The following is a 27987-nucleotide window of genomic DNA, read 5'->3' on the forward strand; positions in this document are numbered from 1 at the left end:
AATAAAAAGTTTTGTCTAGAACATAATTTTCCTATTGTTCCATCTAAGGAAAAAGATGTCATAAAGTTGGCTGATTCTAAATCGACAATTACACGAATTGGTACAATTGAATTAAACATCAGATGCAATGAAAAAAATTATACTCATAACTTCGAAGTAATGAATTTAACAAATGATCATGATATGAGTATAGGTACAGATTTTATGACTAAACTTGGTATTGGTCTTACTGGTTTACCATATAAATGGGATACTGATGAAGTAGACAATATTCAAGCTGCACAATCTAAATATAGTGACAATAGTGAGCTCTTAGAAGAAGTAGATAAGGAAATGTCAGAACTTGAAGACTGCCCTGCAGGAACTCCTGAACAATTTCAATCTGCTATAAATGATATTAAACCATTGATTCAATTAAATCAAGGCATACCTAGAGGTTCTTTTTGTACAATCCCAGAATCTGTTGTCTCAATTGAAACTCCAGAAAACGTAACATCTTATCGAAGTCCTTACCCGATCGCTTTAGTGTATCATCAAGTAGTACAGGATCAGATTAATGAATGGCTGGAAAATGGTGTCATAAAACGTGCTCCTGCTAACACTGAATGGAATTCGGCTCTAACTGTAGTAAAGAAGACAAATGCCAAGGGAGAAATAACTGGTTACCGTGTATGCCATGACCCTAGACATATTAATGCTCTTTTATCTTCTATTGACCGAATGCCTTTACCAAAAATATCTGAACTCTTTGAAGAACTAAAAGGAGCTTCAGTATATTCAACTCTGGATCTTAAATCCGCATTTAACTCTTTAAGGCTGCGAGAGGATCATGCTCATAAATTAGCTTTCTCATGGAATAATGTACAATACGTGCCAATTGGTACTCCATTTGGTTTGAAACACGTATCTAGTGTGATGCAAAGAACAATGAGTATAGCACTTGAGAATATGCCTTTTGCTAGATGCTTTATCGATGATATAGTAGTCGCATCTACTTCAATTGAAGAACATAAACTACATTTAAAAGCAGTAATAAATAAGCTGACCAAAGTAAATCTCAAATTAAATCCTGATAAATGTAAATTCTTTCAAAATAAGATTAATTTACTTGGTTTTAGAATATCGCCTAAAGGTGTATCTCTTGACGTTCGTAAAGTTGCTAATGTACAAGATTTCCCTGTACCTAAAACAGGAAAGGATATCATGAGATATTGTGGTCTCATAAATTACTTCCGACCTCTTATCCCTAAAGCATCCACACTCTTGGCTCCGCTAGATGCATTGAGGAATGAAAAATCACTTGAAAAAATATGGAACAGTAAACATCAAACATGCTTTGATAATCTTAAAAAGGTACTTTTGGAAGGAACCATTTTAGCCTATCCCGATTTAAATCGACCTTTCTGTGTTGCCACTGATGCTTCTAACGTTGGTGTGGGTGTCGTTCTATATCAAGTGATTGATGGAAAAATGAAATATATTTCCATGATGGCGAAAAGTCTCTCTAAAAGTGAACGCAACTATTCAGCTACTAAGCGTGAATTATTGGCAGTAGTCTATGCATTAAAAAAGTTCCATAAATATCTCTGGGGTAATCACTTCACTCTATATACGGATCATAAAGCATTAACCTATCTTCACACGCAAAAAATAGCAAACGTAATGCTGATAAATTGGCTGGATACTTTATTAAAGTATGATTTTAACGTCGTTCATCTGCCAGGAATAGATAACATCTTACCTGATACACTTTCTCGTCTCTATGAAATTGAGAATCCTGTCAATGAACTGGGAGGGGATAATGCTCGTCTGCTTAACAGAACAGCTATAAAATTACCTAGTATTAATGACGGTGAATACATAACACCAGCGGATTCAGAAGAACGTAAAGAACTTCTTCTTAAAGAGCATCTAAAAGGACATTTTGGTTCTGATGCAATCTATCATGCTTTAAAACGTAAAGGTATCTACTGGAATAATCTAAAAGAAGAAGCAGTAGAATTAGTAAAAAGTTGTGTACCCTGTCAACAATTTAACATAGTCAAAAAAGGTTATAACCCTTTAAGACCTATAACAGCCACATTACCTGGTGATAGTTGGGGTATCGACTTAGCTGGTCCCATGAAAACTTCCTTGAATGGCAACAATTACTTACTGATTATGGTTGACATTGCTACTCGTTACTGCATATTGAAACCTATCCCTGATAAACAGTCTATGACGATTGTAAAGACATTAATCGATGTATTCTCTAATTATGGTTTTCCTCGTGTACTCCAATCTGATAATGGTGGTGAATTTGTAAATGAGCTTATGCAATTACTCGCTGAAAATGCTGGTTATGATCATAGACTTATATCTAGTTACCATCCCAGAGCTAATGGTGTAAGTGAACGTTGGGTACAAAGTGCTGTAAAAGCCATAAAGAAACAAGTCGAAGGTGCTAAAGCAGACTGGGATTTATATGTTCCTTCTACACAACTCTACCTAAATAGTAAATATAATGAACGTACTAAGACGCCACCCTTCACTTTAATGTTCGGTCGTAATCCAAATGACTTTGAAGATTTCAGTCAGGAAAAAAATGAAGCAACTAAGGAAAAATTAAATACAGAACTTTTAAAAAATATAAAAAAGATGACAGAAATTGTATTTCCTGCTATATACGAAAGAACAAAAATAATAACAAACAAACAAAAGGAAAAATTTGATGCGTCACATAAACTTGTATCAATCCCCGAAAATAGTTATGTAATGGTAACAGTAAATTATAAAACAAATAAGCTTGATGCTCCATATGAGGGACCTTATAAAGTTAAAAGGATCACCCAAGGTGGATCATATGTGCTTGAAGATGAAAAAGGAGATTTATTACCTAAAAACTACCCACCATCCGCACTCAAGATGATATCACAGGATGAAGTAATATCCTCAAATAAATTCTATCAAGTTGAAGCCATCTTAGCACATAAAAAAGTTAAAGGAAAATATATTTATAAGTGTAGATGGAAAGGTTATGATGAGAGTGAAGATACCTGGGAACCTGCATCTCACTTTGCAGACCTTAAATTCATAACTGAATATTGGCAAAGAATTGGTATTGTACCTGAAGACATCAAAACGAAATATAAAATTCTTGATAAAAAAGAAAAATCAAACAATACAAATAAGGAATCTAATCCTCAGTCAAGTAAACGTAAAATATCAATAGACTTAAAAGGAACCAGCTACTCTTCCACAACAATTGATGAGAAGAATAAGAGCCAAGGTAGACGTAAAAGATCTAAACGGTATTAATCATACCTGGGAGGGGATTATGTTGTAGAACAGTAACTGATTGTAGTTGACATTAATAAATATAAGTCTTAATACAAGATCATAATTAAAATAAAATAAAATATAAGTTTATTTAAATAAGATCATACAATCAATTCCAATTAAACATGTTCTTTTAGAATATGTATTGTATTCATGAGAGTTCTTTGATAAGAAGACGTATCAACTAAAATAACCAAATCCAATCCAATGTCAGGAATATTGCTCATCTTTCACATAATTGAAATAACGCGTAAAATAACGTTATTCAATTCAGTGAGGAATTCCCAGAATAAAAGATAATCTATGACAGACATACAAAAGAACAAATGAAAAGTTTTCATAATCATAATTAGAGATAACACTTGCTAAAGTACCTGAATATTAGAAGAACGATAATAATAGAAGATATCAAGCCACTCACTCAATAAGATATAAATACCTGCCTTCAATTAGAATAATTTTTACTTTAACTAAAAACTGAAATAAAGATCAGTCTCAAAAAGTACCCAAACTGTTTCTTGATCTTTGTTTTTACCTTTTCCTTTATTATTTAAACCATTATACAACATTCACTTCCATAAATGTCGGATACACGGACCGACCGACAGACTCCTCGGACTTTTAATGACTTATTATGACTCATAACGGCTGCAAAAGAATAAAAGGGGTCGCTTTTCTCTTTTTTTCTTAATTTTTTCCATTTAATTTTTAAATATCTTAAACACCTCAATCATGCCTAAATCTCTCTCTGCTGACATCAAAAACGATATAAAGTCCGCTCTACTTGCTGGAAAAGTCTCTATGGAGGTTGCGAACCGCTTTAGGGTTACGTATGCAACAGTTAATAACTATGCGAACAAGTTTTTCCCAAACCGACAGCGTCGACTTGGTGGTAGACCTATGGTTGTGTCCGCTCAGACGAAGAGATTCATCAAACTTCAAGTTTTACAAGGCCAACTCAAGACTGCAAGGGAAGTACATGGCAAGCTCATGGAGCTTGGATATTACATATCATATAAAACCGCTATAAATGTGTTGAAATCGATGAACTTCTTTGCTGCGATTAAGGTCAAAAAGCCTTTGTTAACCGCAAAGCACATGAAGAGACGGCTAGCATGGGCCAAGAAGCACCAAAACTGGACTACGGATGACTGGCGACGCGTAGTATTCTCTGATGAAACAAAAGTGAACATTTGGGGCTCTGATGGGTGTAAGTACTATTGGTCAAGACCAGGGGACCCTCTTAAACCTCATCATATTGACGTAACTGTTAAGCATGGGGGCGGTAGTTTGATGATGTGGGGGTGCATGACGTATGAGGGACCCGGATACGCCTGTCAGATATACGATGGAACTATGAACTCGGATCTTTACCAAAATATATTGGACGCAACACTTCGGGAAATAATGGAGTACTATAATATGGATTGGTCTACTGCGTATTTTCAGCACGATGGTGACCCAAAGCATCGTTCCAAGTCAACCGTCCAACGGTTACAAGCTAATGGGATGAACTACATTGATGACTGGCCAGCTCAAAGTCCTGATCTTAATCCTATTGAGCATCTTTGGCATCATTTGAAGTTGAAGCTATCGTTATATGACAAGAAAGTCAAAGGCGTCCATGAATTGTGGGAAAGAGTTGAAAAGGAATGGAACTCCTTTGATGAAGAAGTTTACAGAAGGTATATTGACACTATGCCTGCACGTATTAAGGCAGTAATCGATGCCAAAGGTGGATCTACTCGGTATTAAGTCATCTATAATATAATAAAAGTAAAGGGAAAAAACTCTAAAAATAAGCCCACAACACTTCTATCGCTTTTTCGGACTGTTAAATAATAATCTGAGCTTAAAAATTTCATGACATGTAATAGACAGTACAACAAGTATGTCATAAAGTTTTTGCATGATTTAAGTCGCTGTGTATGCTCACAGAGGCTAAAAACTGAAAAAATATCTGACGTTTTTAGAGTTTTTTCACCCACTGTAAAATTACTACAGTCGGTGCACTGAAACGGTTTCTTAACTCCATTCAGAAAAAAATAAATAGAAATAAAAATCATGCAGACTTCATTTTTCATTTATGCAATACATACAAAAATAAGTGACTGGGATAACGCTTTGCATTTATTAAAAAAACAAGTATATAAACACGTTATTTTATTAATAAACGCGTAACAAATTTCGTCCTTTTTAATTTAACATTTTTAACCCAATATTTATTAAAAATGACTCGCTCTATTTCCCAAGACACTCAAAATGATTTGAGAGTGCTGCTAGATACCGATTTGTCTTATGAAGAAATTGCTGATCGCTTGACTCTCTCTAAAGCCACTGTTCATCGATATTGCAAAAAATGGAATATTCAAAGACTCGATAATACTGGCGGACGACCTCCGATCTTAACTGAAGCAAGCAAGTCACTCATGAAGAGAATGGTAATCTTAGGACGACTGAAGTCTGGTGTTGAGGTTTTCGAGTATTTCAGGGCCATTTATCCAAGATTGACTTATAACACCACCCTAAACGCCTTAAAAAGCCTAGGATTCAAAGCCCGACCCAAAAGAAAGGTACCTCTTTTGTCAGCAAAACACAGGAAAGCACGTTTGGATTGGGCACTTGCTCATAGATACTGGACCACTGACGACTGGAGAAAGGTTATCTTCTCTGACGAATCGAAAATCAACGTTTGGGGTTCTGATGGAGTTGAATTCTACTGGAGTCTGCCTGGAAGCCCATTACAGCCTCATCATGTAATTTCAACCGTAAAACACGGAGGAGAAAGCGTTATGGTGTGGGCTTGTATGACTTCCCATGGAGTTGGGTATATCTGCGAGATATACGACGGCAGAATGACTGCACCGGATTATATCCATATCCTAAAAACTGAACTGGCAGACGCCCTTGCTTACTACCGATTGGGAGATGGTGATTTCATTTTTCAGCACGATAATTGTTGTATCCACACAACTAATAAAGTGAACATTCATGGATAAACTTGGAAATTACAGAATTATAGCCTAACCAGATCTCTATTAGTAAACGTGAGAATTCTGCAATAGTCCATATTATCCTTATAACCGATTAATTAAAATAGCGGTAAAGACCCAGACTGTCATGTTTTGACATGTCAATAAGATAACAGTCTTATCATTCTAAGCTAAATCTTTACAAATGAGTTTGAATAAGAATAGATCCTGATAATTACCAATTGCCCTGAACAGCCAAGTTTCACTTTCATCTCAACAGTTGATTATTTACATCAGTTTATAAAATTTTTCTTATACATGTCAAATCATATCGGTCGTAACTATCTCTTGTCATTTAATCTCAGGTCTTGCTCAAACTAATATAAATAGCCTTGGAATCTTTCTTTAATAAAAGTAATTCGACTTTAGAACTATTGTTCGGTCTCGTTAATTCTTCTTTTTCATATTTTAAATACTTAAAAACACTTCACAGACATTCAAAAAAAAGTATAAATACCCTCAATGTTCTTATTAATAAAGTCATATATAATCTTTAGTTTCACAACTATCGTCTTTTTGTAGTTTTTGTCTTCTATTTCATATTTGGCAAAACAATAATGATCCAAAACACACTGCCAAGATAACAACAACGTATCTTAAGGAAGAAGCAAAGTATCCAGTGTTGCCTTGGCCCTCTCAATCGCCTGACCTGAACCCAATTGAGCACATGTGGAGACGTTTGAAGTTGAAATTAGCTCTATATGAGCAAAGAGCAAGAGGTGTCCATGAACTATGGGAAAGAATCAAAATTGAGTGGGAAACATTTGATAGGGATGTTTGTTGTAAATATATTGATAGTTGTTATGTTCTGGTAAGGTAATTAGAAATAACAAAGATAAACCAAAAGAATACTTTTTGAGACTGAACTTTATTTAAGACAATCTTAATTGTTAAAAAGAAATCATTACAAAGTCTACTATTTATATTCTTCTATCAGTTGGCGGGTAAATGAGTATTTATGAGCGTAGATCCAATCATTGACACGTTTGATTGAAGAATGATCACTGAATCGATTATGAAAATTTTTAATTCGTTGTTTTTATAGATCTTATTGTTTGTTTAGGATAGGGGGGTTTTAGGTAAAAGTAGTATAACAACAAAGATAAAGAAATACTGTTAGAACTTGGTATCTCTTTATTAAGTTAAGATAACTAAGATTGAATATGATAAAAAATAATTCTACATGTAAAAAGTGAGAGTATTTATAGACATGATACGGATAAAGAATTAGGACAGATTTATGATCAATTCGACAGAATAGATGATTACTATTTCTAATTATTAGTTTAGCCTGTTCCTAGCTTGTATTGTCAATTATGCTATTGGGATGGTTTCAGATAACTCTGGATGTAGGACTATTTAAGGAGACGGTACGGATGAATATAAAATCCTCTAGTTCCGTGATTGGATATTATGGCTAATAATAATATCTCAGTTAGGATAAATGTTTACATGACTTAATGATGATCCGGTAAGTAATTGTCATTCCTTATTCAACATGCTCATATCATCAATAAACTATATTACAACCATGCCATATTATTTGACTATGTGAAGTTAATATGAATAAAGCTTAATATAAAAATCTAATCAAAGTCTTTTATTGATCTGTTCTGAGAATAATGTTATAAATGATTCCAAGTTATGTCAACATACTATTCAGGATCATATCCGATTCCTTTTACTAACATAAAGTGACTATAATCTTATGTATCCTTAACATTGTTCTTTAACTGATCTGGGAGAGTTGTCCCGTCTTCATTGAGAGGAAAGATATATTTATATGAAATGCCTCCAGTCAGATCAAAGTTGACTAGGTACCTGATCCATTATTATTCATTTACAGAAATGATGAATAGTAAAGATCATGACTTATTTAGTGTTCATGTTTACTTTATAGAATGAATCTAATAGTGATAGTTTTACTAATAAAGAAGAAGAGTATATTTTACTTATTAAAGTTTTAAATTATTATCTTTTATCAATTTTAATATACTTCTTTTAGTTGTGATTATTCAATGTCCGTTATGATCAGACGCTGTTCTACAACAGATAGTTCTTGATTTTAGCATGGTTGGACCATTTTCCAACTTCTACATTGGTCAGGTCTACAAAAGAGCTGTTGATCATGATTCCTAAACGACAATCCACTCTGAACTCAGTTTTTAACTCTCGCGAAACTGTAACACCGCTTTAATTAAAAAATGGTCAGCCAAGTACCAAATTTTGATAGAAGAAAGCTAATCATACCTCAGGCATTCAATGGGTGAATTAGAAAACAAACTTTCAATTACCCTACCCCAGATTTTGATATTCAAATTTTCTTCTGATGGTTCAGGAATGGATAAATCAAACATGCTGGGATTGATGTCGTAGGCTTCAGCTCTATTATAATAGTTGATTTGTGTCAAACTTGTAAAAAAAATTTCATGGTTTCATTTATAAATGAGAAATGAGCTTGTATTATGTAGCACTCTCCTTTGCGAGCGTTTTGTTGATAAGTGAGGCTCTTTTTGTTATCGTTGAAAACTTGTTATCCTCTATAAATGCAGATGAAGAAAAATTAGTATGCGGGGGGCTCATTTTCTCTAATAATTGATAAATACTTTGATAAAAACACCGTTTACAGCATCTTTAATCGGTGCTGAGATACTGGGTACATCGTATTCTTGACGATACTTTGTTTTTAAGTCCTCCCAGTCATCAAGAAGTGCTACTTGACTTGTATCACCTTCATTTGAGAAATCAAATATGGCGTTCTTGGTCAAACTATTAGAAATATCATCTTAGATGTCGGAATGATAAAATAATCATAGACATAATTACAGGTTTCTCATATTTTTGTCCTGGTCCGTAATGCGTCTCTAGAGTATAAAGAGAATATTAGCGCTTCTGACTTCAATATATCACCTCTTAAACCAGTTTTTTTTTATCATACTTTGCTAGTTGATGGAGATGAAAGGGCAGCAATTGCATTGTCTAGCATTCTTTTGTGTGTTTTCACTGCTAAAGTTTCAGTCAAAGTATCATTCCAATACAAATCTAGTCTATAATCTTCCTTTAAGCTCTACATTATTTTTTTATTCAGTAATTTTCCATGGTTCCGTTCCTAACTCACTTACTTGGAATTTGTCCTTAATGAATTCTTCGAAAAGAAACATCTCCAACTCTCTCTTCGTCTTCTTCTTCTTCCAAAGAATCATGGATACTTGTTACAGCTTTTTTGAATAGCAACTCTCCATATACGCGAGTTTTATACTCAAAATTAATATAGAACTCTTCAGGCACGAGTTCTCTTCCTTTACCATGAATAAATTGCTCTTTATTTCTAAAAGGAAATAGCTAGTTAGTTTATTTAAATATTGAAAAACGGATATAATTTACATATATTGTGGAATAAGCATATTAACATTTCTTGATTAATAAAGCTAAAAAATAAGACAAACAATTGAAGAATGCCTTGAACCTCTTTATTGAGTAAGGACGAGATAGAGAGAACTCATTCCTCTTTTTTTTTTTTTTTTTTTTTTTTTTTTTTTTTTTGGACTGGCTTGATGCTGTTTATTTGTTGTTTAGAAAAGAAAAAAAAAAACAACTTGTTATTTTTTTTCCTTTTTTTTAAAAAAAAAATTTGAGCTACACATCGTGAAGTGAAGTGACTGGTTTATTAATTCTGTAAAAATATACATAAATTGAATCAAGGGATCAAGAGAAAGTAGCAGAAAATGATTATGCGTATGAACTAATCCACTGGAGGGCTTTCATGATTTAGTAGGGATACATGTGAGGTAAATATGACTATAGTTGTAGTATATTGAAAAGGCATATCTTAAATAACGAATTACCAATAGAAATACCATGAATACCATACTGAAGTGGGCACCACAGTAAAAAAAAAAAAAAAAAAAAAAAAAAAAGGTTGAAAACTGGGAAAAGAAAGGGAAGGTGGAGGCCTCAAAGTGGGAAGGAAATGTATTTATATTTTGGATGAATGTTGATGTCAGGGTAAAGGTTTTGAAGGACGTTTGACCAAATGGGAAGCTTGTGAGGACAGAGGACTAGAAAACGTTCAATAGTATCGGTATATATTTGACAGAGTCGACAATGTGTAGATTCTGCTGCTTGTATTCTGTTCAAGTAAGACATCTTTGGTACCTTGATATTGAGCATTTAAGAGCCTATATAATGCAAACTATATCTTAGAATATAATAATGTGGTTTAAGATCCGAGGTATTACGGCATAAATTGTGTGGGCTGTTTATCGTACATGGCACAAAGTGCTATATATGATATACAATTAAATTATTAGCTTAAGAAACTGTTGAGTGATCTCACACGATATTAAGGAAATTATTAAGGTAAATGCGACATACGTATAGCTCATGTACTGCGCATAATTTTTTAAATAACTACATCATCTTTTATGCTCAATTTTAAATGTTTTGAAGACAGTGTAACTATATTACCTTTATGCCCAAATGTGTTTTCAGTTTCCCTATTACCTTATTGATCTAACTTAGGCAATTCAATGTGTTTTAGACGCTCCGTGGCTCCTCACCTTTTAATTTTCTATGATAATTAAAGGGTCAATATCAAAATCATACCTTAAAATTGCACAGCACCTATTTACACAACCGCGTTTTTCGTTAACCAAATGTCCAAACTTGTTCTTTACTTAAATCTGATGGTTAAAATGTTTGAAGGTTGATATGCTACTTCATATTGTTTTGGATCATCACCATTCAGCAACGGGTCAGGCAATTGAGCAATGTTTGGAGGGATATTTGTTTGCATTAATCCACAATATGTCACAACATATTTCATTTGAGTTGCAAACCATATAATGTTTTGGAAATGCTTTATTAAAAGAACGCCTCATTTTCAAATTAAAATACAAGAATAGGATATTCTATACTTAGTCTCATAACAAAGATGAAACAGTAAGTAAAAAAACCTCCCATTTGTCTAAAAATATTCAAAATTACCTCATTTTTAATCTTGGATAGTCTTAAATAAAGTTCTAGACACCTCATTTAAGATTAACATACTGCTTTTAATGAACATCAAAATTTTCATCCATAAAAAAGTTAAAATTCTGCTGTGGAAAGTAGCTTACAAGAAATATTTGTCAAACCCTAAAGATCCTAATTGCAGCTCAATATTTCAGGATTTATCTACATATAGACTGTCCAAATATTACATCTAACATTATTATGCCAAGCTTACAATTTTTTTTTTGCTACAGTCATCTGATTCATATGGAAAACCCACTGACAACAATTCTTTGAATAAACTACTGCCTTGGACGAAACTATCATCAAACAGATTCAGAAAGAGTCACCTAAACTATCTACTTGCAATTCTTTTCGCTAAAATATGTTTTATATTCTCGCGACAAGCCTCTATTCAATACATGTAGATAGTTTTTATTTAAAATAAATCTCATTTCAGCGCATGATATTGAATGTATATATCGCTTTCGTCTGAGGCAGAAAAAAAAAGGAGGCTAAAAACCTTTTTCGGGTTCAAAGGTAAAAATAATATGGTGTGACAAGATAATGGGTTAGGTGTAAATATACTAGTTAGAGGAAGGAGAGGGAAGCCAATCGAAGAGTCTCTGCGCGAGATGAGCTATCGGTGTAGGCAGATCTTTTGTGTAAAGTAGGTAGTTAGGTTTATAAAAGATAGTACAAGCAGTAGGGTGGCCTCGCTGGAAATTTATCCCCGAAGACTATACATGATCAAGGATATGACTTGTGCGGTACTTGTATGGTGGGGCAAGACCATATGATACTAAGTATTTAAGGTCAATAAGGCTAGACTAGACAAAGAAGTTGGAAACAGCATTGTAAATGGAAACCCTGAATCGCTGCACGGCAATACAGATTCGATGGAGGAATACTTTGCGAGCGCATTGTATTTTACAGTCAAAATGTTCGTTGACCAGAATAGGGTCGCGAATGGTTGAAGGATCTAAAGAACCAAAATCGTCACGGACTGTGATGTTGAATTTGCCCAACTGTGAACAAAGCTCAGTTTCATAACCAATATAGATAAAGAAGGTTGTAGTATTTATCTCATCAAATTGTTATTGTTCATATGAGATTTCCTCAAATCTTATATAAGAAATAACAAGTATCGAATACATAATATCATTACATATTCTTCAAGGCTTATTTACAATATTAACCATATACAATATTTATATTGTTCAAGCTCAATACTAAAATTGACCTTGAACTCACTTCGGTCCCTGACTAATTTTATTTCCTATATAAAGGCGTAATTTGATTAAATGGGTTCTCTCTCTCGTCTGGGAAATTTATTAAAGAGGTTACATAGAGATTCATTCACTAGGTTTTCAAGTACTATTTCCTTTTTATTTCTCAACTTCATTATCTGCAAATATCTCAAAGGTAACCAAAACTCTATTTGAATAATGAATATCTAGAATTCAACGGGTGCTGAAGTGTTATCTGCGAAGGTTAGAGCGCATTTATTGCCGAGATAGGAAGCGTCGAACAGGTACATGGATGAGTTTAGAGCCTGCCAGTTCAACAGGTGAAGAAAAATGCTTGGCAATAGCGGTCAGGCTAGGTTAGAAATTATTGCGTTTAGGCTTAGCAACCTTAGAAGGAGGAGAAGAGACGCTGTTAGGCGATGGTGAGCTCTTAGATGGAGTGGAAGGGTCATAAATGATAGAGGAAATGGTTGGCAATGTGGTGCGTCAAGATGGAGAGGATGGCATGTCTGTGGTCAGTGGTACTTGGATTTTATAATATAAAGAAGTACCAAATCAATTGACAAATATAAAAACAAGTGAGACTCAAAGTAGATTGTCTTTTATTCAAGTTAAAAACATGAGAATATTTATACTTTTTTATCCACGGCTAAATATTAGTATTTACAGTAACTATTAATCGATATTAGACGGTGATTTATTTATATGGTTGGCATTTTTTAACATCTTTTTATCAAGGAGTAATTATTAATACTAATCCAGGAACTTATTGGAATATTCTGGAGTGGATCGGGATTTTATTTGAAGTAATATAATACAATGTCCGATATTCCTAATTTGGAGGACCATTGTTCGTAGTAGTTTACATTATTACTTTATTGCATATGCAAATACCACATGGTCGACGGCTTCGGAGCAAGTTGCTTCTGTAAGAAAGAACTCTCTTGTTATAACTTGCGTATCTCGACATGGGCAGCAGCTAAGTCTGCCTGCAGCTGTTGGTATTGATTGTTGTTGTGGTGTTTAGCGAGGACTTCCAAATAAGACAAAAATTTATAGAAAAGGATGAAAAGTGGAAAGAAACCTCACTGTTTAATAATACATTTGTATTACTTTTATATCCAGATACTCTTTTATGAGCTTTAATAAGCATTAAAACCTTCATCTATAAGAAATAATTCATTTAACGTAACATGCAGTTAAATAAGCGTTTTATATAACATAAGGAAACTTCATATTTAGCAATGAAGAAACTAACACTATTTATTGAAATATAATTTTAAACAGGGAATAAAATTAAGCTACAGAATCTTCATACGTGGGTGGAAAAGTTGGTATTTTTTCTTGCGGAGATGAAGATGAAGGACCATATCTGAAATCATATATTTTATGAAGCAACGATTTCCTTTCCGTATTTTTTTTGGCAATTGGTGATGGCGTATCGAGTGGGATACTTTGAAAGAAAATATCTTCAGCAACCTTCTTTTCAATTTCATATTCCTTTGATTTGTATTGTTTATTTGCTTCAATGATGCGTTGTTCAATATCTATTAATTCCAGTCTTTTTCTGCTAATTAAAATGAAAATACCGAGAAAGAAGAGTATAAATACGAATACTAGAAGAGTTGCAAATACAGTTTCATTCGAATTCATAGTCAAGAGTTGCCTGAAAAAAAGAAAAAGGAAAAAGAACGATGTTTCTCAGCTATTTATACTTGATTTATTTTTTTCTCCCATTCTTTTTATTGTTTGATATGAGACTCACTAAAAATAAAGAGGGGGAAGGAAAGGGGCCACAATTAATAAGTGATAAATCTTAGCTTGCTACAAGAAAGTCACAATAAAATGAGTAATTTACTGGATGTATTTGACAGTGCCTGATGAAGGATTATAAGATACAAATCATAATACAATGAATCATTTTTTCTCTACTGCTTTCACTGTAAAAACAAAAACAATAAAATATTTAAATGTAATGCATTGACACGAGCACATTAAAAATGCCGTCCCTTACAAACTCACCCTTAAGTGTTGAAAATCCCAAGTTCATATAAAGAATGATATAACTTGCTTGTGCAAAATTTTAATTTAATATTTCATTTTTTGTAATAACAGCAAGTTACCCTGTTTCCTATAAAAGACTACCGGTATTATGAATATAATTATAAAATTTTCAAAAATGAACAAGACATTGATACAGCAGAACGTTGATTTTATGCACTGTCTCATATCCAGAAGTCATAAGCTAAAAATTCGGAAAATAGATGCATGGATATTTAGTTATCTGTTAGTACAAGATATATATATGTGTGTAGGTAACAATAGTGTCGGTAAGAAAACATGTGTATTTGTTGGCAACGATTCCAATGTGAATAATGCTATTGGTAATGGTACCAGAGTATTACAATTTCTCAAAGCTTATTATTTGAGGGCTGTTTGAAAAATGAACCCCTCCTTTATTTCTTTATACAAAAATGTAATAAAAGAATGAAGCTAGAGTACAGAGCAAGCTAAGTTCAAGATATTCTCTTCAATATAGAACAACATATAGGCCGAAACTTGGTATCATTTTGCGAAACAAAAGGCAAATGAGGCTTAAATCATTAAAAGTCTTTAAAGAGTTACTAAAAGTATTTTGACAGTCTAGACTATACAATGTATATTGAAACTCAGCACAATAATGTATTTGCATGATATGCTTGAAGTGAAATACGCCCAATGAAACCAAATGTTATTTACCATTATTGATTAATGCCTTTTTCTTCAAAGGATCTTCAACGCTCTGACTAATGTGCCGAAAGACTAACCTTTGTGTGAACAAAAAAAAAAGTGCTACTGAAAGAAATGTAGTAATAATGATCACATTTGGCCATTCTAGTAAAAATAGGAAGCATATTTTTAAGAAACACACGAGTCAATGTGTTACAAGCAAGCGTGTTTGTGTTTGTACAGTTCATCAATAGTACCTATATATATTATATTTAAACTTACAAGGATTCAGTTTCCCACAGCAAAAAAAAAGAAAAAAAAAATCTCCCCTTAATTTTAATGTGGCGAAATACTTCATGTATTGAAATAACGTTCTATAGAATAAATTTATAAAAGATATTACTTTGTTTTATTAATTCAATCAGGATTATATGAATGCGGTTTTAATGCTATGTTGAATTAGTTTATAGTCCCCTTTGTGTCTAGTGAAAAAAAAATCCCCAATTGCATTGTAGCCAATTGTATTATAGTCAGACCCTTTTCTCTATAGAATTGTTAATTAAATCGTGGTCTCATCATGACGTCAACCCCACTTACAAAAAGCTTTTTTATAAAGAGATGGAGAAAGGGTAGACCTTTATGCTGTAATTCGCATGTACAAAAAAATGTCTTCAAATAAAAAAAATTGGCCACTTCACGAATACCACGAGAAGTATATTATGCAAATGCTATCGTCATTAAGTAGTCAGTCCTATTCGAGTCCCTCTATGGTCAAGGCTAAAGAAATATTCTATCACGATAGGCCAAGGCATTGTTTAAGATGTAGTATTTGCCAACGAAAATTTCATTCTGAAGGAAATCTTTTCAATCACAAACAACTATACCATTGAAAGACTAGTGTTCTTTATTATTTACAAATAAAAACAAAGCATTTTGTGTACATTTATGTTGAATGCTTTATGCTTATCATTGTTACCAAGAGCAATAGTATTGATCTTATATTATTTACTATGAATCACATGAGGCTTTTACTATACTTCACTATTGAAGTGGGTAATGCTTCATTTGGGTTAAAGAAAGAGAGGAGGCAGTAATATCTTTCTTTGTAATTTTGCCTTTGAATTGTTATAAATTAGAACTAATTAATAAATTGTATCAGACAAATAAAATCTCAATTATGTATGAATTACACTAACATTAAATAAAATAAAATTGATTTGGTACATGGTAAGATATTAACTGAGTTTGAATGTAAACAATAAGATGCGTTCTATAGAAGCCTCATTCTTTGTACATTGCATTCTAGATCACCAGCAAAAAAAAAGAAATTATACCAAACAACTCCATGTACAGTTCGAGCACTTGATTTAATTGTTTTTTTTTAAAAAAAAGAGAAATTTGCAAAAATTTCTCATTGAAGGTAATTTATTTGATCGAAGCCTCTTCGGAGCCAAAAAAGTTTTCATTGTAACATTTTTTTCTTTTCTTAATTTTAGAAGAAAACAAGGAGCTTACAATGGAACCTCAGCAGCCTGGTAAATGTGTTATTTTTTTTTAAAAAAAAAGGACAATAAAAAACTTACTTTTATTAGGTGTTGACATTAAGAACAAAGGGAGTAACATTACTGCACCTACACCTCAAAATACACCCATTTCCCCTGCTCCTATTACTTCTTCCTATAATCTTTCAATGAATACTATTTCTGAAGATATAGAAACAATCACTACAGCAGGTAAACGGTACGAATAAGCTAAATAATACATATTGATATTGTTATCTAGGTGCAGCCAATAGTGATAGTACTGGACTTGCTGGTGCATTCACTAGTAATCCCGCTCTTTTGAGTATGCTTCAAGGTAAATTAGGCACGCTTGTGGGCCGTTCCTCTGGTTACATTGAGTCCTTACCTGCACCTGTCAAACGTCGATTGAATGGACTTAAATATTTCCAATCAAAACATGCTGAACTTGAAGATAAGTTTCAGCAAGAAGTGTTGAGTTTAGAAAAGAAGTATCTCGAACTCTACAAACCCCTTTATAATCAACGTGCTCAAATCATTAACGGTGCTTATGATCCAACAGATAAAGAAGTTGCTTTGGGTAAAAAAGTAGACGAAGAAGACGAAGAAGACGAGGAAGAAGAAAATGGTGATAACGAAGAGGATGATGTCAAGGGTATTCCCGAATTTTGGTTGACGTTATTAAAGAACCATCCTCAAATTGTTGAAACCATCACTGAAAGAGATGAAGAGGCCTTGAAATACTTGATGGATATTCGCATGTCCTACATTGACAAACCCGGTTTCAAACTTGAATTTGAATTCTCTGAAAATGATTTTTTTACCAACAAAGTACTCACAAAGACTTACTACTACCAAGATCACGTTTATGGAGGTGATTTTGTTTATGATCATGCCGAGGGTTGTCAAGTGGATTGGAAAGAAGGTCAAGATTTGACGGTGACTGTGGAGACCAAAAAGCAACGTCAAAAAGGAACCAACAAGTCTCGTGTGGTGAAACGTATTGTCCCTTCCAATTCATTCTTTTATTTCTTTAGCCCACCTACTATTCCTGGTGAGGATGAAGAAGTAGATGAAGAAGAAGCTGAAGATTTGGATGCTAAGCTTGAAGCTGATTATGAAATGGGTGAAGAATTTAAAGACAAGATTATTCCTCGTGCTGTAGATTACTTTACTGGAAAAGCTATTGAATTTGATGAGTTTGATAATGATGCTTTTGATGTAAGCAATCAAGAGATATAAATTTTCTTCTGTCACTAAACAATTTTGTAGGATGAGTACTATGACAATGACGATGATGATGAGGAGGAGGAAGAGGATGATGATGATGATGACGATGATGATAGCACTGTAAGTTTCAAGTTAATCTATTATATGTATATCTGACAGATTATATGCATAGTCCGCTAATGGTGAAAAAGCCCCTGAATGTAAACAATCTTAATTCATTTAAAAACTCTATATTACATTTTTATTCTATGCCACAAATAAAACAAACCTCACTTAGATCACATACGTTTATCCTTGTATTCATGAATAACACTGGACATTTCATGACATCTCCACACTCAGATTTTTTCAAAGTATATTTTGTGTCCCGCCAGTTTAAGTCTGTCGGCAACAATCCCAAAACATGAAACTGTTTTGAGGTTCACCTCCCTTTCCCTACTTTTTTCTAAAAAAAAAAAATATAATGTCTGACACTGCTTTATACTGTCCAAGTTATGCTCCGTTTTTCGGGTTTGCAGGTGTCTTTTGTGCTGTAAGTTTACTGACAACTAACAAAATGTCAACTAATTTATTCATTAGATGGCCTTTAGCAGTAAGTCTTTTCTAAAACAGTAATCTGGAAAATTTATTTATATTACTATTATAGCTATTGGAGCAGCTTACGGTACCTCAAAAGCAGGTATTGGTATTGCTGGTATTGGTTCTTTTAAGCCTGAGTTGGTTATGAAAGTAAAAGAGATACACATGAAAAATATATAACAAAGCAAAATTTTTATAATAGTCTTTGATTCCAGTTGTTATGAGTGGTATTATTGCAGTATATGGCTTAGTAGTAGCAGTGTTGCTGGCTGGTCAATGTAAAACATGTACACAGTGCTTGTATATTCGGTTTTCTTATATATAATTTGTAGTATCTCCAACATCTGGTTACTCTTTATTCTCGTAAATGCATCAATGGTTTTTATAGATGCATATTAATTATATAACAATAGTGGATTTATTTCTTTAGCTGCTGGTCTTTCTGTTGGAATGGGTGGTCTAGCAGCAGGTTATGCAATTGGCATTGTGGGTGATTATGTAAGTTTTTTATTTCTTGCAAAGTACCATAAATAATATAATGCAGTGTGTCCGAGGATATGTTAGAGAAAGTCGATTATTTGTTACAATGGTCTTGATTCTTATTTTCGCAGAGGTTCTTGGTCTTTATGGATTGATAGTTGCTCTTATTTTAAATGCAAAGGCCGATAACAGTGTCTGTGCTGCTTAGATCTTACAAAATATATGTTGATACCGAAAAGACATAGGATTTTTTTTTATTAAAATTACTGTATCAAAGATATTTTTTATATGTGTTTTAGCCAATAGCATTTTAGTAAACTACAAGTTTTTTTTTTTTTTTTTTTTTTAAAAAAATTAATACAAAAGGAAACGTGCAAAAGCTACAATGATATACATTTTTGTGGGAATTATTTATGGATCTTTTCAATCTTAACATCACAACCATCCTTTGGAATAGCGAGACCAATTTGAAGGTTACTAGCATCAAACACTTGATAAAACCATCTTGAAAAGTAACCACCCAGGGACCAGTTCTTGGCATCTTCGCCACGGTTGATTAAACTAGTACATTCCTTGTCGCCATCTTTTTTGAGATAAGCTTTGGGAGGTAAAGAGACACGGTAACCATTGAAGTCGAATTTCAAGGTAGGAAAATCATCGAAATTTTCACAACATTTTACTTTATAAACCTCTTCATCTTCATCATAATGACCATCAATAGCAGCATGTAAAAGATCAGCCTGCTGAGGGGGGGCTAGAATATAAGAGGATCCAGTATTAAATGAGGCTAAAGTTTTAGAAGCTAATTTAATATCTATTTTGCTGCCCAATTTGACGCAGTTGAGTTCGGTCTTCCAATAAGGAGAATCACCATAGTCACAAGTTGGTAACTTGAGATAGGCAATACTGCCCTTGTAAACATTATGATCAATTCCACCAATGATAAATTCAGCATTATGTTCATCTTCATTGTTCCTCTTTTGATAGAATCCATTTTGACTAGAAGAAACCATACCAAATTGTTGAGAGCTTTGACCATAACCCATTTGGAAGGCATTGGAGGCATAAGCACCACTACCTGAACCTGGTATGATGTAAGTCAATTTTTTTTTAGAAAGAGAGCCTAGAACTTACTTTGACGTTCTATAGAAAAAAAAATGTCAGAATACAAAAAAGAGGGTCATTAATAAAGGTAACTTACTTTTCAAACTGGAAGATGTCTTATTAGAAGAAAATTGAACATCACCATTTTCACTGTATCCACCTAATCCTAGATAACCCACTTTAAAATGGTGAGTAAAGCATTCAATCTTTATAATTAAGGAACTCACAATATTCCTTTCCACCGAGACCCTTTACACTATAAGCAGCACCAAATAATTGATTTGGTACACTAAGACCAGCAACTGAAACGGCATCCTATTATGAACCGTATATTAGTAAATAATTGTATAAAGTAGAATACTGCTTACTTCATAGAGTCTAACATCAACACAGACACCTTCATCGTATTTAATGGATTCTTTTTTATGAAGGTTGAGTGAAGTAGATGAAGAAGACGGACTGTATAGTTTATTTGAATGTTGACGACAGATAGGTGTGTGACACTAAAGACAATGGAGAGTGAATATACGTCAATGCATTCTACTGTGTAACTTACATCAGTTGAAGGTACCCAAGTCAATGATTGACTGGTATCAAATAATACCGAGAAAGATTGTGATGGCGTACCTATTAAGCTATTAAGATTTTACATTTATAAATTGAAAAGATAAAACAACTCACCAACTTTTATTTTTCCATAAGCCTAAAGAAGAGAAAGGACGTGTTATTATAAAATATTATTTAAGGGTATCAACACATACCAAGCCATTTTTCATTGTGATAGGTTCTCTTCTTAGACTACATCTTTTATCAAGTTTTGCTGCAAATGTGTTTGTTGATAACAAGGTAATTGAAGTGAATAAAATAGCTGTCAAACGCATCTTGCCTGTTCTATGAAGAAAAAGAGAAAAAGAAAAAAGGGCAATAATAATAAAAAGAAAGAAATGTAAAAAAAAAGTATTTGGGTTCCTTTTTATATATGAACTTTTATAGCTTTTTTTTTTTTTTGTTTTTTTTTTTTTTTTTTTTTTTTTTCCGGAAGCACATGTGTGTAACAGTTCCTTTTTCTTTGGGTCGAGAAGAGATATAAAAAAAGTAGCAAGTTTTATAAATAACTTTTCCAACACATCTTATAATCCTTTTATTCCTTTCCTTTTCCTTAAAATTACATAAAGTCATTGTCAAAGGGTTAGTTGCTGCATAGTGTAAATTATTTAAAAATTTATATTTAAAAAAGAAAGAGAATCCCTGACAACCTTTTGATGGTATTCATGCAAAAATGTTGTCATAGTAACAAATAGTTCAAAAGTGAGATTCAGCCCAAGCTTATTATTGGTAGTAAAAATGAAGCTTTTCAGCCATTTGATGTGTAGATCTTGATCATTTTCAAGTGTTATTAATAACAAAGGGCTCAGCCCCTCATGCCGCGGGTTATGTGTATTCAAGAAATGTTGTTTGTTTTTATTTCTATATTTAAACATTACCGTAAACAGGCATTTTCATTGCTTTATGATAGAAATCAATTCAGGTAATCATTAAATATGCAAATATTGATGTAGTAGAGAATAAGCATAACGTGCTCTATTGTAATAGGTAAGTCATTAAATTAGTAAGAATTTTTGCTTGTTTCGCGTGATAAGTGATGAAGTTGTTTATACAAAAGTTTAATTAAAATACATGTTCAAGTGAGCTCTCTATTTGATGTCATTTTTTATTTATCTACTGTAGCAGAATCTATTTTTATTTATTTTTTCAAGAAAATGTCCTTTTTTGCTACTTTTTACTTCTAAAATTATTTCTTGTGCACTTGCTCTATTCTCCAGTGATCACTATCTTTTTGTTATAAAAGTTCCGCAAAAAGAAACGCTCTAAATTCGTTACGTAAAATTTTTATATAAAAAAAAAAAAAAAAAAAAGAAATAGTTGAGCTGATAGAAATATATCGACCTAATCTCATAAAACCTTTTCAAATACCTTTCATTCAAGTTTTCAGGTACAAAAGCTCAAAAATAAAAGCATTCTACACTTACTGTAAAAAAAATCAAAATGCAAGTTTGAAAAACTCCGACATGCTTTATCCGAACATGTAAGCACATCTGATAAAACAAGATAAAAATGCTTTATGTATTTCAAATAACGTTTGGATTAAGTACATTTTTCATTTAAATAATAGTTATAATAACTATGTGCTTTTAAAATAGATCACAATATTCTTGAGATATTGCCTATCAAATTGTTAATATTTAAGTGAGCATGGACTCGTTCATCTGAAGTGGGAGTTCTACCTTTTTACGAAGCGTAAGTCATTTCAGCATACTATAAATGTCTTTAGTTTGGTTGAGATCAGGAGATTGGGATGACTGCTTATAAAATACAATGATGTTTTAATAGCTTGTTTTTAGAAAGTTTAAATTTGAATGTTTTCTTAATAGGAATGACTACCAGATCCTATTTAAAATAGATCAGATTTGATATAAAGGTAATGATAGCTTGTTAGGAACTTTGAAGAGATACAATGAATATGATTGGCTTTAAGGAACTTTAGTTGTAACTGTTTATAATAAGAATCAAAGAAGTTATAGAGGAATCTTTCGCATGTTTTATTAAATAAAAAGTGAATTAAGAACAATTCAGAAGCTTGCCAAAAGTAAATTAGTCGTAAGCGAGGTTTACAATTGTATAGGGCTTTATAGATTCTGTGATGATTTGTGAGCTTGTAGTACGCTTTAGGTTTAAGGCATGTCTTTGAAAGTGCATCCTCTTTTAGAAAGTCAAAAATCAAAGTCTACATAGTTACAATAGGTAATCGTTGCTTCCACAGTTATGTATATTAATCAGTATGATATGGGAGACAGTTTACCTGGCTTACAGTATTGGTTTGTCCATCCTAATTTAACATGCCATCCACAACAACAATGGAGTAAAACTCTTTAAGCACCAAATCATTCTCAAATCCTTATAGTTTGAGCAGTAAGCTTTGAATGTGAGGTTTATATATTGTGGAGCCAACATTTACATCCTTACAAGAAATTGCTGTAACCATCGTTACCAAAAAAAAAAAAAAAAAAAAAAAGCGAAAATTATCTAACCATACCATCTTACTCCAATCATATATGGACCAATATAGGCGTTCTTTAACCTGTATGCATCTTTTGTGAACATGAAAGCTCTAGTGAGTGGTTTTTACAGTGCTCAGTAACATCAGAAGTCTATCTCGCGTACTGCCTTTCGGTACGTCTAAAAAGGTTGCTTTTTGATAGTATCACAAAATAACTTCCAATGTTGGCGTATTGAAAGCGTTGGTTGCTGGCGTAGTAGGATTTTCAGATGCATTAAGTCTCTTTTCGTAAGAGCATTTGGTCTTCCGGTACGCCTTTGGATGGAAGTGACTCCTTTCTTCGCCTTACGGATGGCTATTCCAACTGTTGATTTGGAAAGATTCGCTATATCAGCAATTTCCTGAAAAGTGTGATCGGCTTGTCGTAATGCGATTATAGACAATCTGCAATCATTCGTTAACTCTTTTCCAGACTTTCTAACAGCATTAGAGTTGTTAGAATTCATTTTATTTGAAAAGATGATGAAAATACACTTCAATCGTGTGATATCTTTCTCTAAATACTGTTTTACACTCCGTTGAATTCAGACTTTTTGGCAAGGGGTTCGCATGTACCCTATGCCATCATTCTCAAATGTTTTGTGTCTGCAGCAGATGAAAAAAGTTGTATTTTTTATATTTACAATTGGTAGTGCTTCCGGCACCTAATTGTCTTTTTCAAAATAAAACAGCAAATGTTCAAATCTCAATTTGCAGTTTTCAAGTACCAATTTCTGTCTTTTTTTTTTTTTTTTTTTTTTTTTTTTTTTTTTTTTTTTTTTTTTTTTTTTTTTTTTTTTTTTTTTTTTTTGCCTAAAAAAAAAAAAAAAACCAGGGCCCTTTTTTTTTTTTAAAAAAACTTTTAAAAATTATGAGAAACTGATTGACGATCATTAAGGGTTTACTTGAAAAAGTAATTATGAGAGCTTTAGCATTATTGATTATTGCATATTCTACAACAAAAAAGATTAAACGTAATTTGACACAAGAAGCATTGTAAATAGGTTTATCATTGCATAATTTTTTTCCCGCTCTTGTTTTTATTTGAATTTGTCATACGAGAAATTTTGTTTTTTTTTTTTTTTTTTTTTTTTCCTCTCATTTTTTAGCAGCAAATGACGACCTCAAAGTATGAAGAATCAGTCAAAGAACTCAATTCAACAGATAACACAAAGAGACTTAAGGCTTTACGCTTTATAAAGAATTCAGTTATTGGCAATAAAACAAAAAAAGAATTATATATTAAACTTGGGGTAGTTCAAAAGTAAAAACCAAGCAAGAATATGTCTTGTAATTATAAAACTAACGTTTCCTCTTTATAGACTTGTTGATTATCTTTCTTCGCCTGAGGAGAATCCATTTACTCTAAAAATACAATCAGCTACTATCTTGGGCAGCATTGCTTATGGTAAGCCATTTGTTCTTTTTTATGCAATTGCTTTCTCTAATCTTTAGAAGGAAAAAATGATAATGTCTCTACGGTTATTACTTCCAGTGCTGTTACACCATTATTGGATACGATTTTAATCCCTCGCGATAAACCTTTATTGGAAACAATACGTCAAAGACGCAAACTGATCGAAGCTAGTACGAGAGCATTAAAGGCTATTTTTACTGTATCCTCCCCAAACTTTCCAAAGTATCACTGGGTTACTGTAATATATTTGCCCAAACTTAGCATATTAGAAAACTGACATCTTTTTAGGAAAAGCATATTTCAAGTTTAGCCTTGATACTTAAAGTTACTTCGGGATTTTTGATAGAAGAAACATATGCAACCACATCCTCCGAGGGTTTGTCTTACGCAATGATTGCCGAGTTTACAGCAGCCATTGTATCAAAATGTTGTGATACACGTGGTGAACAAACTCGATTAAAGGAAGCTGGTGTTGTCCAACCACTTGTTGATATCTTGCATTCCAATTGTATTAAAGCTCAAGAGACTTCTTTGGAAGCATTGACTAGCTTATGTCATGAAAATCGTAAACTAGGAGATTTTATAGTTGAGTCTAAATGTAGGTTATTTAACTGTAATGAAAATATAACTAAATTTCGTACATGATAGCCACAAATACTGCTCAATCTACTCTCAATACAATATTAGAATTTACAAAAGGAAAATGTTCTAAGATGCGGTTGATTGCTTGTACATGGTAATGTGAAACAATCAGCTAACAGACATCTCATTATTTATATATCTGAAATTAGTTTAACAAATCTATATCGAACGGGGGTTTTCCCAGAGTCATCTAATGATATCATCATCATTGTTCTTCCAGCCCTTGTCAAGTTATTACAGGAACCTACTGGGGATATACAAGAGCAAGCACCGTTAATCCTTGCGGATCTAATCAAGGATAGCCAAGAGATGCAAAATGCAGCATTTGAAGCAGACGCTATCGCTCGACTTGCAGAGCTTTTAGCGAGTGTCTCTACAACTGGTGAAAATGATTGCTATACACATCAATTGGGCATTCCGGGAACTGGAAGCATCGCCAAGAGAAAGGAAAAGATAAAAGAGGTAAGGGAAATCCATAGAGGAAGACTGATTTCATAATTTATTAATACATAAAAAGAATTCATTGATTGCTATTGCTGCTGCCACTTTAATCAAAGAAGAGTGTCGTACACAAGCGATTGAGGCCAAAATATTACCACATGTCATTTCTGGAATTAACAGTGATCGTCTAAATGTTCGGCTTGCTGCTTGTCAATGTGCAAAATCTTTGTCAAGAAGTGTTGCCCATTTACGAACAAGTTTTATAGATGCAAATGTTGCACCTTCTCTTGTTAAAGTAAAGACAGAAAAGAGCTTTTCCTGTTACATTCTTTTTGACGCTTATTTTTTGGTAGTTACTACATGATGAATCAATTACTGTTCAAGCAGCTGCATGTGGGGTATTGTGCAATCTTGCTCTTGAATTTTCACCCATGAAGACATCCTTGATTGAATCAGGTGCGATAGAGAAATTTGTAGAGTTTTCCAAATCTGATAATCCCAGCTTAAAGATCAATGGTGTGTGGGCGATCAACAATATCTTGTTTAAGGCAGATTTGAAGGCAAAGAAATCAGTCATGGATATTCTCACCTTTGATTCACTGCTTGAACTATTACATGATATTAATAAAACTATTCAAGAAAAGGCACTTGATATAGTTCGAAATTTAGTATATGGAGCACAAGAGGATGTAGACTGGGTATATAGAAATATTGGAAAAGATGATTTGTTAGACGTAATAGAAAGCAAGTTACAAGCTATGGACACGGATGATGATGGCGGCCTCTACACCTCTTCTGTAAAGTTATATTACAGTTAAAAGAAAAAGAAAACTAACAATCTGTAGACATTAATACCTACGCTTTATATTGTTGTGAATATGTGCAGTAATGCTGAAGCACCAAAAATGGACTTGATGAAACGAGATGCAATTGTTAAAAGTGTCGTTTCACTTTTGGTAAGCTCCATCTTTTTAGAAAGGACTTTTAAAAATTATTAAAATAAAAATGAATAGAATCATGAAGAAGCTAATGTAAGAATAGCAGCTACATGGGCGTTAGTTAATTGGACATGGAAAGATATGGATGATTCAAAAGAGAATTTGTTAAATCGTTGCAATTGTTTAAAAGAACTTGGCGTACAAGAAAAATTGGAAACACTGATAGAAGAAGATTCATGTCGTGATGTACGCGACAGAGCTAAAACAGCATACACCCAATTATCGGATGCTATGGTGTAATATAATACATATATCTTCACTGCCACTTTCTGAATAATAAAAAGCACATCTTCATACACTTTATCACAAAAAATCATATTAAAAGAAGCAAAACTTTATCAAATTCGGATTAATAAAAAAACTATTCGCGTTGAGCACGACCTATAAAGAGTACAGATATCAGTATACCTGCAGTTCACAAAAGATGTTTTTTATTACCCAAACCACCACGGAATTCAGGTTTGAAGTCACCAGAAGCTCCTTCCTTACGTCTGTAGTTATCACGGTCACCACGGGGAGCACGGCCTTCACGGTCACCACCAACTATAAAAAAGCAAGTTAGTTACTTCTTTTTACCGCAACCCAATATATTTACAGTTGCGACGAGGAGCAGAAGAGGCAGGACGAGCGGTCTTCTTTAAAGTAGCAGGAACGATTTCAGTAGGCAAGTGGAGGTCTATACGGTTGGAGTTAATTTGGGCTGCTTATTGTATCTAATATAAATCTTACATTCACGGAGGTAGTCAATACCCTCATCAGTGAGGGTATAGTAATACCATTGCCAAGAGAATTGAGTCTTAACCAAACCCTTGGAAGTTAAAGACTGCATAGCCTTAATAACTTCAAGGTTAGGAACTTCAATTTCAGGGTGCTTGGGAGCGTTATAGTCCTTGGGAGCACAAAGAGCACCGTCTACACCAGTAAATAAGTGAAATGTTGCTTTTTTTTTTTTACTTTTGTTTCTTTTTCTAACCTTTGAAAAGAGCCGAGTAGATGGCCTTTCTGTTTTCCTTGGAAATGAGCATGTTGGTTCTAAATGAAATTGTTAATTTCCTTATTTACGCGTCAATTTTTTGTATCATTGCTGCATTCCGTGCATTCATCAATCAACCCCTTCTTTCTCTCTTCTATATGTCAATAGAGTATTCATAATTGAGTCGATACAAATTGTTTCCAGT

General features: G+C 33.2%; 11 protein-coding genes across 11 annotated transcripts; 6 read left to right on the forward strand and 5 right to left on the reverse strand.

Moving 5' to 3' along the window:
* Positions 1-183: 183 nt before the first annotated feature.
* Positions 184-3297, forward strand: RO3G_07993 (uncharacterized protein; the record flags this gene model as incomplete). Its single annotated transcript, XM_067662583.1, has 1 exon — positions 184-3297. The coding sequence occupies one exon, from the start codon at positions 184-186 to the stop codon at positions 3295-3297; it is 3114 nt and encodes a 1037-aa protein (XP_067518684.1).
* Positions 3298-4050: 753 nt separating this feature from the next.
* Positions 4051-5073, forward strand: RO3G_07994 (uncharacterized protein; the record flags this gene model as incomplete). The annotated part of the gene is made up of 1 exon (XM_067662584.1): positions 4051-5073. One exon carries the CDS (start codon positions 4051-4053, stop codon positions 5071-5073), a length of 1023 nt encoding a protein of 340 aa, XP_067518685.1.
* A 476-nt stretch (positions 5074-5549) lies between these two features.
* On the forward strand, positions 5550-7651 carry RO3G_07995 (uncharacterized protein; the record flags this gene model as incomplete). The annotated part of the gene is made up of 5 exons (XM_067662585.1): positions 5550-6145; positions 6873-7071; positions 7149-7166; positions 7414-7429; positions 7641-7651. The coding sequence occupies 5 exons, from the start codon at positions 5550-5552 to the stop codon at positions 7649-7651; spliced, it is 840 nt and encodes a 279-aa protein (XP_067518686.1).
* Positions 7652-8393: 742 nt separating this feature from the next.
* On the reverse strand, positions 8394-8707 carry RO3G_07996 (uncharacterized protein; the record flags this gene model as incomplete). The annotated part of the gene is made up of 2 exons (XM_067662586.1): positions 8394-8541; positions 8601-8707. 2 exons carry the CDS (start codon positions 8705-8707, stop codon positions 8394-8396), a joined length of 255 nt encoding a protein of 84 aa, XP_067518687.1.
* Positions 8708-8938: 231 nt separating this feature from the next.
* Positions 8939-9326, reverse strand: RO3G_07997 (uncharacterized protein; the record flags this gene model as incomplete). Its single annotated transcript, XM_067662587.1, has 2 exons — positions 8939-9119; positions 9289-9326. 2 exons carry the CDS (start codon positions 9324-9326, stop codon positions 8939-8941), a joined length of 219 nt encoding a protein of 72 aa, XP_067518688.1.
* Positions 9327-10304: 978 nt separating this feature from the next.
* On the reverse strand, positions 10305-11175 carry RO3G_07998 (uncharacterized protein; the record flags this gene model as incomplete). Its single annotated transcript, XM_067662588.1, has 5 exons — positions 10305-10408; positions 10506-10528; positions 10589-10631; positions 10818-10846; positions 11027-11175. 5 exons carry the CDS (start codon positions 11173-11175, stop codon positions 10305-10307), a joined length of 348 nt encoding a protein of 115 aa, XP_067518689.1.
* Positions 11176-16817: 5642 nt separating this feature from the next.
* RO3G_07999 (uncharacterized protein) lies at positions 16818-18265 on the forward strand (the record flags this gene model as incomplete). The annotated part of the gene is made up of 5 exons (XM_067662589.1): positions 16818-16836; positions 16894-17034; positions 17084-18042; positions 18094-18171; positions 18224-18265. 5 exons carry the CDS (start codon positions 16818-16820, stop codon positions 18263-18265), a joined length of 1239 nt encoding a protein of 412 aa, XP_067518690.1.
* A 249-nt stretch (positions 18266-18514) lies between these two features.
* RO3G_08000 (uncharacterized protein) lies at positions 18515-19318 on the forward strand (the record flags this gene model as incomplete). The annotated part of the gene is made up of 7 exons (XM_067662590.1): positions 18515-18583; positions 18631-18643; positions 18698-18780; positions 18833-18908; positions 18963-18993; positions 19044-19128; positions 19175-19318. The coding sequence occupies 7 exons, from the start codon at positions 18515-18517 to the stop codon at positions 19316-19318; spliced, it is 501 nt and encodes a 166-aa protein (XP_067518691.1).
* A 199-nt stretch (positions 19319-19517) lies between these two features.
* RO3G_08001 (uncharacterized protein) lies at positions 19518-21095 on the reverse strand (the record flags this gene model as incomplete). Its single annotated transcript, XM_067662591.1, has 7 exons — positions 19518-20194; positions 20312-20392; positions 20442-20529; positions 20583-20717; positions 20771-20841; positions 20896-20917; positions 20976-21095. 7 exons carry the CDS (start codon positions 21093-21095, stop codon positions 19518-19520), a joined length of 1194 nt encoding a protein of 397 aa, XP_067518692.1.
* Positions 21096-25118: 4023 nt separating this feature from the next.
* Positions 25119-26629, forward strand: RO3G_08002 (uncharacterized protein; the record flags this gene model as incomplete). Its single annotated transcript, XM_067662592.1, has 5 exons — positions 25119-25293; positions 25377-25464; positions 25520-25832; positions 25888-26106; positions 26165-26629. The coding sequence occupies 5 exons, from the start codon at positions 25119-25121 to the stop codon at positions 26627-26629; spliced, it is 1260 nt and encodes a 419-aa protein (XP_067518693.1).
* A 541-nt stretch (positions 26630-27170) lies between these two features.
* On the reverse strand, positions 27171-27834 carry RO3G_08003 (40S ribosomal protein eS10; the record flags this gene model as incomplete). Its single annotated transcript, XM_067662593.1, has 5 exons — positions 27171-27190; positions 27248-27352; positions 27405-27485; positions 27539-27721; positions 27783-27834. The coding sequence occupies 5 exons, from the start codon at positions 27832-27834 to the stop codon at positions 27171-27173; spliced, it is 441 nt and encodes a 146-aa protein (XP_067518694.1).
* Between the last annotated feature and the right edge of the window lie 153 nt (positions 27835-27987).

The sequence above is a fragment of the Rhizopus delemar genome, genomic scaffold, assembly GCF_000149305.1.
Source record: "Rhizopus delemar RA 99-880 supercont3.6 genomic scaffold, whole genome shotgun sequence".
Classification (NCBI taxonomy): domain Eukaryota; kingdom Fungi; phylum Mucoromycota; class Mucoromycetes; order Mucorales; family Rhizopodaceae; genus Rhizopus; species Rhizopus delemar.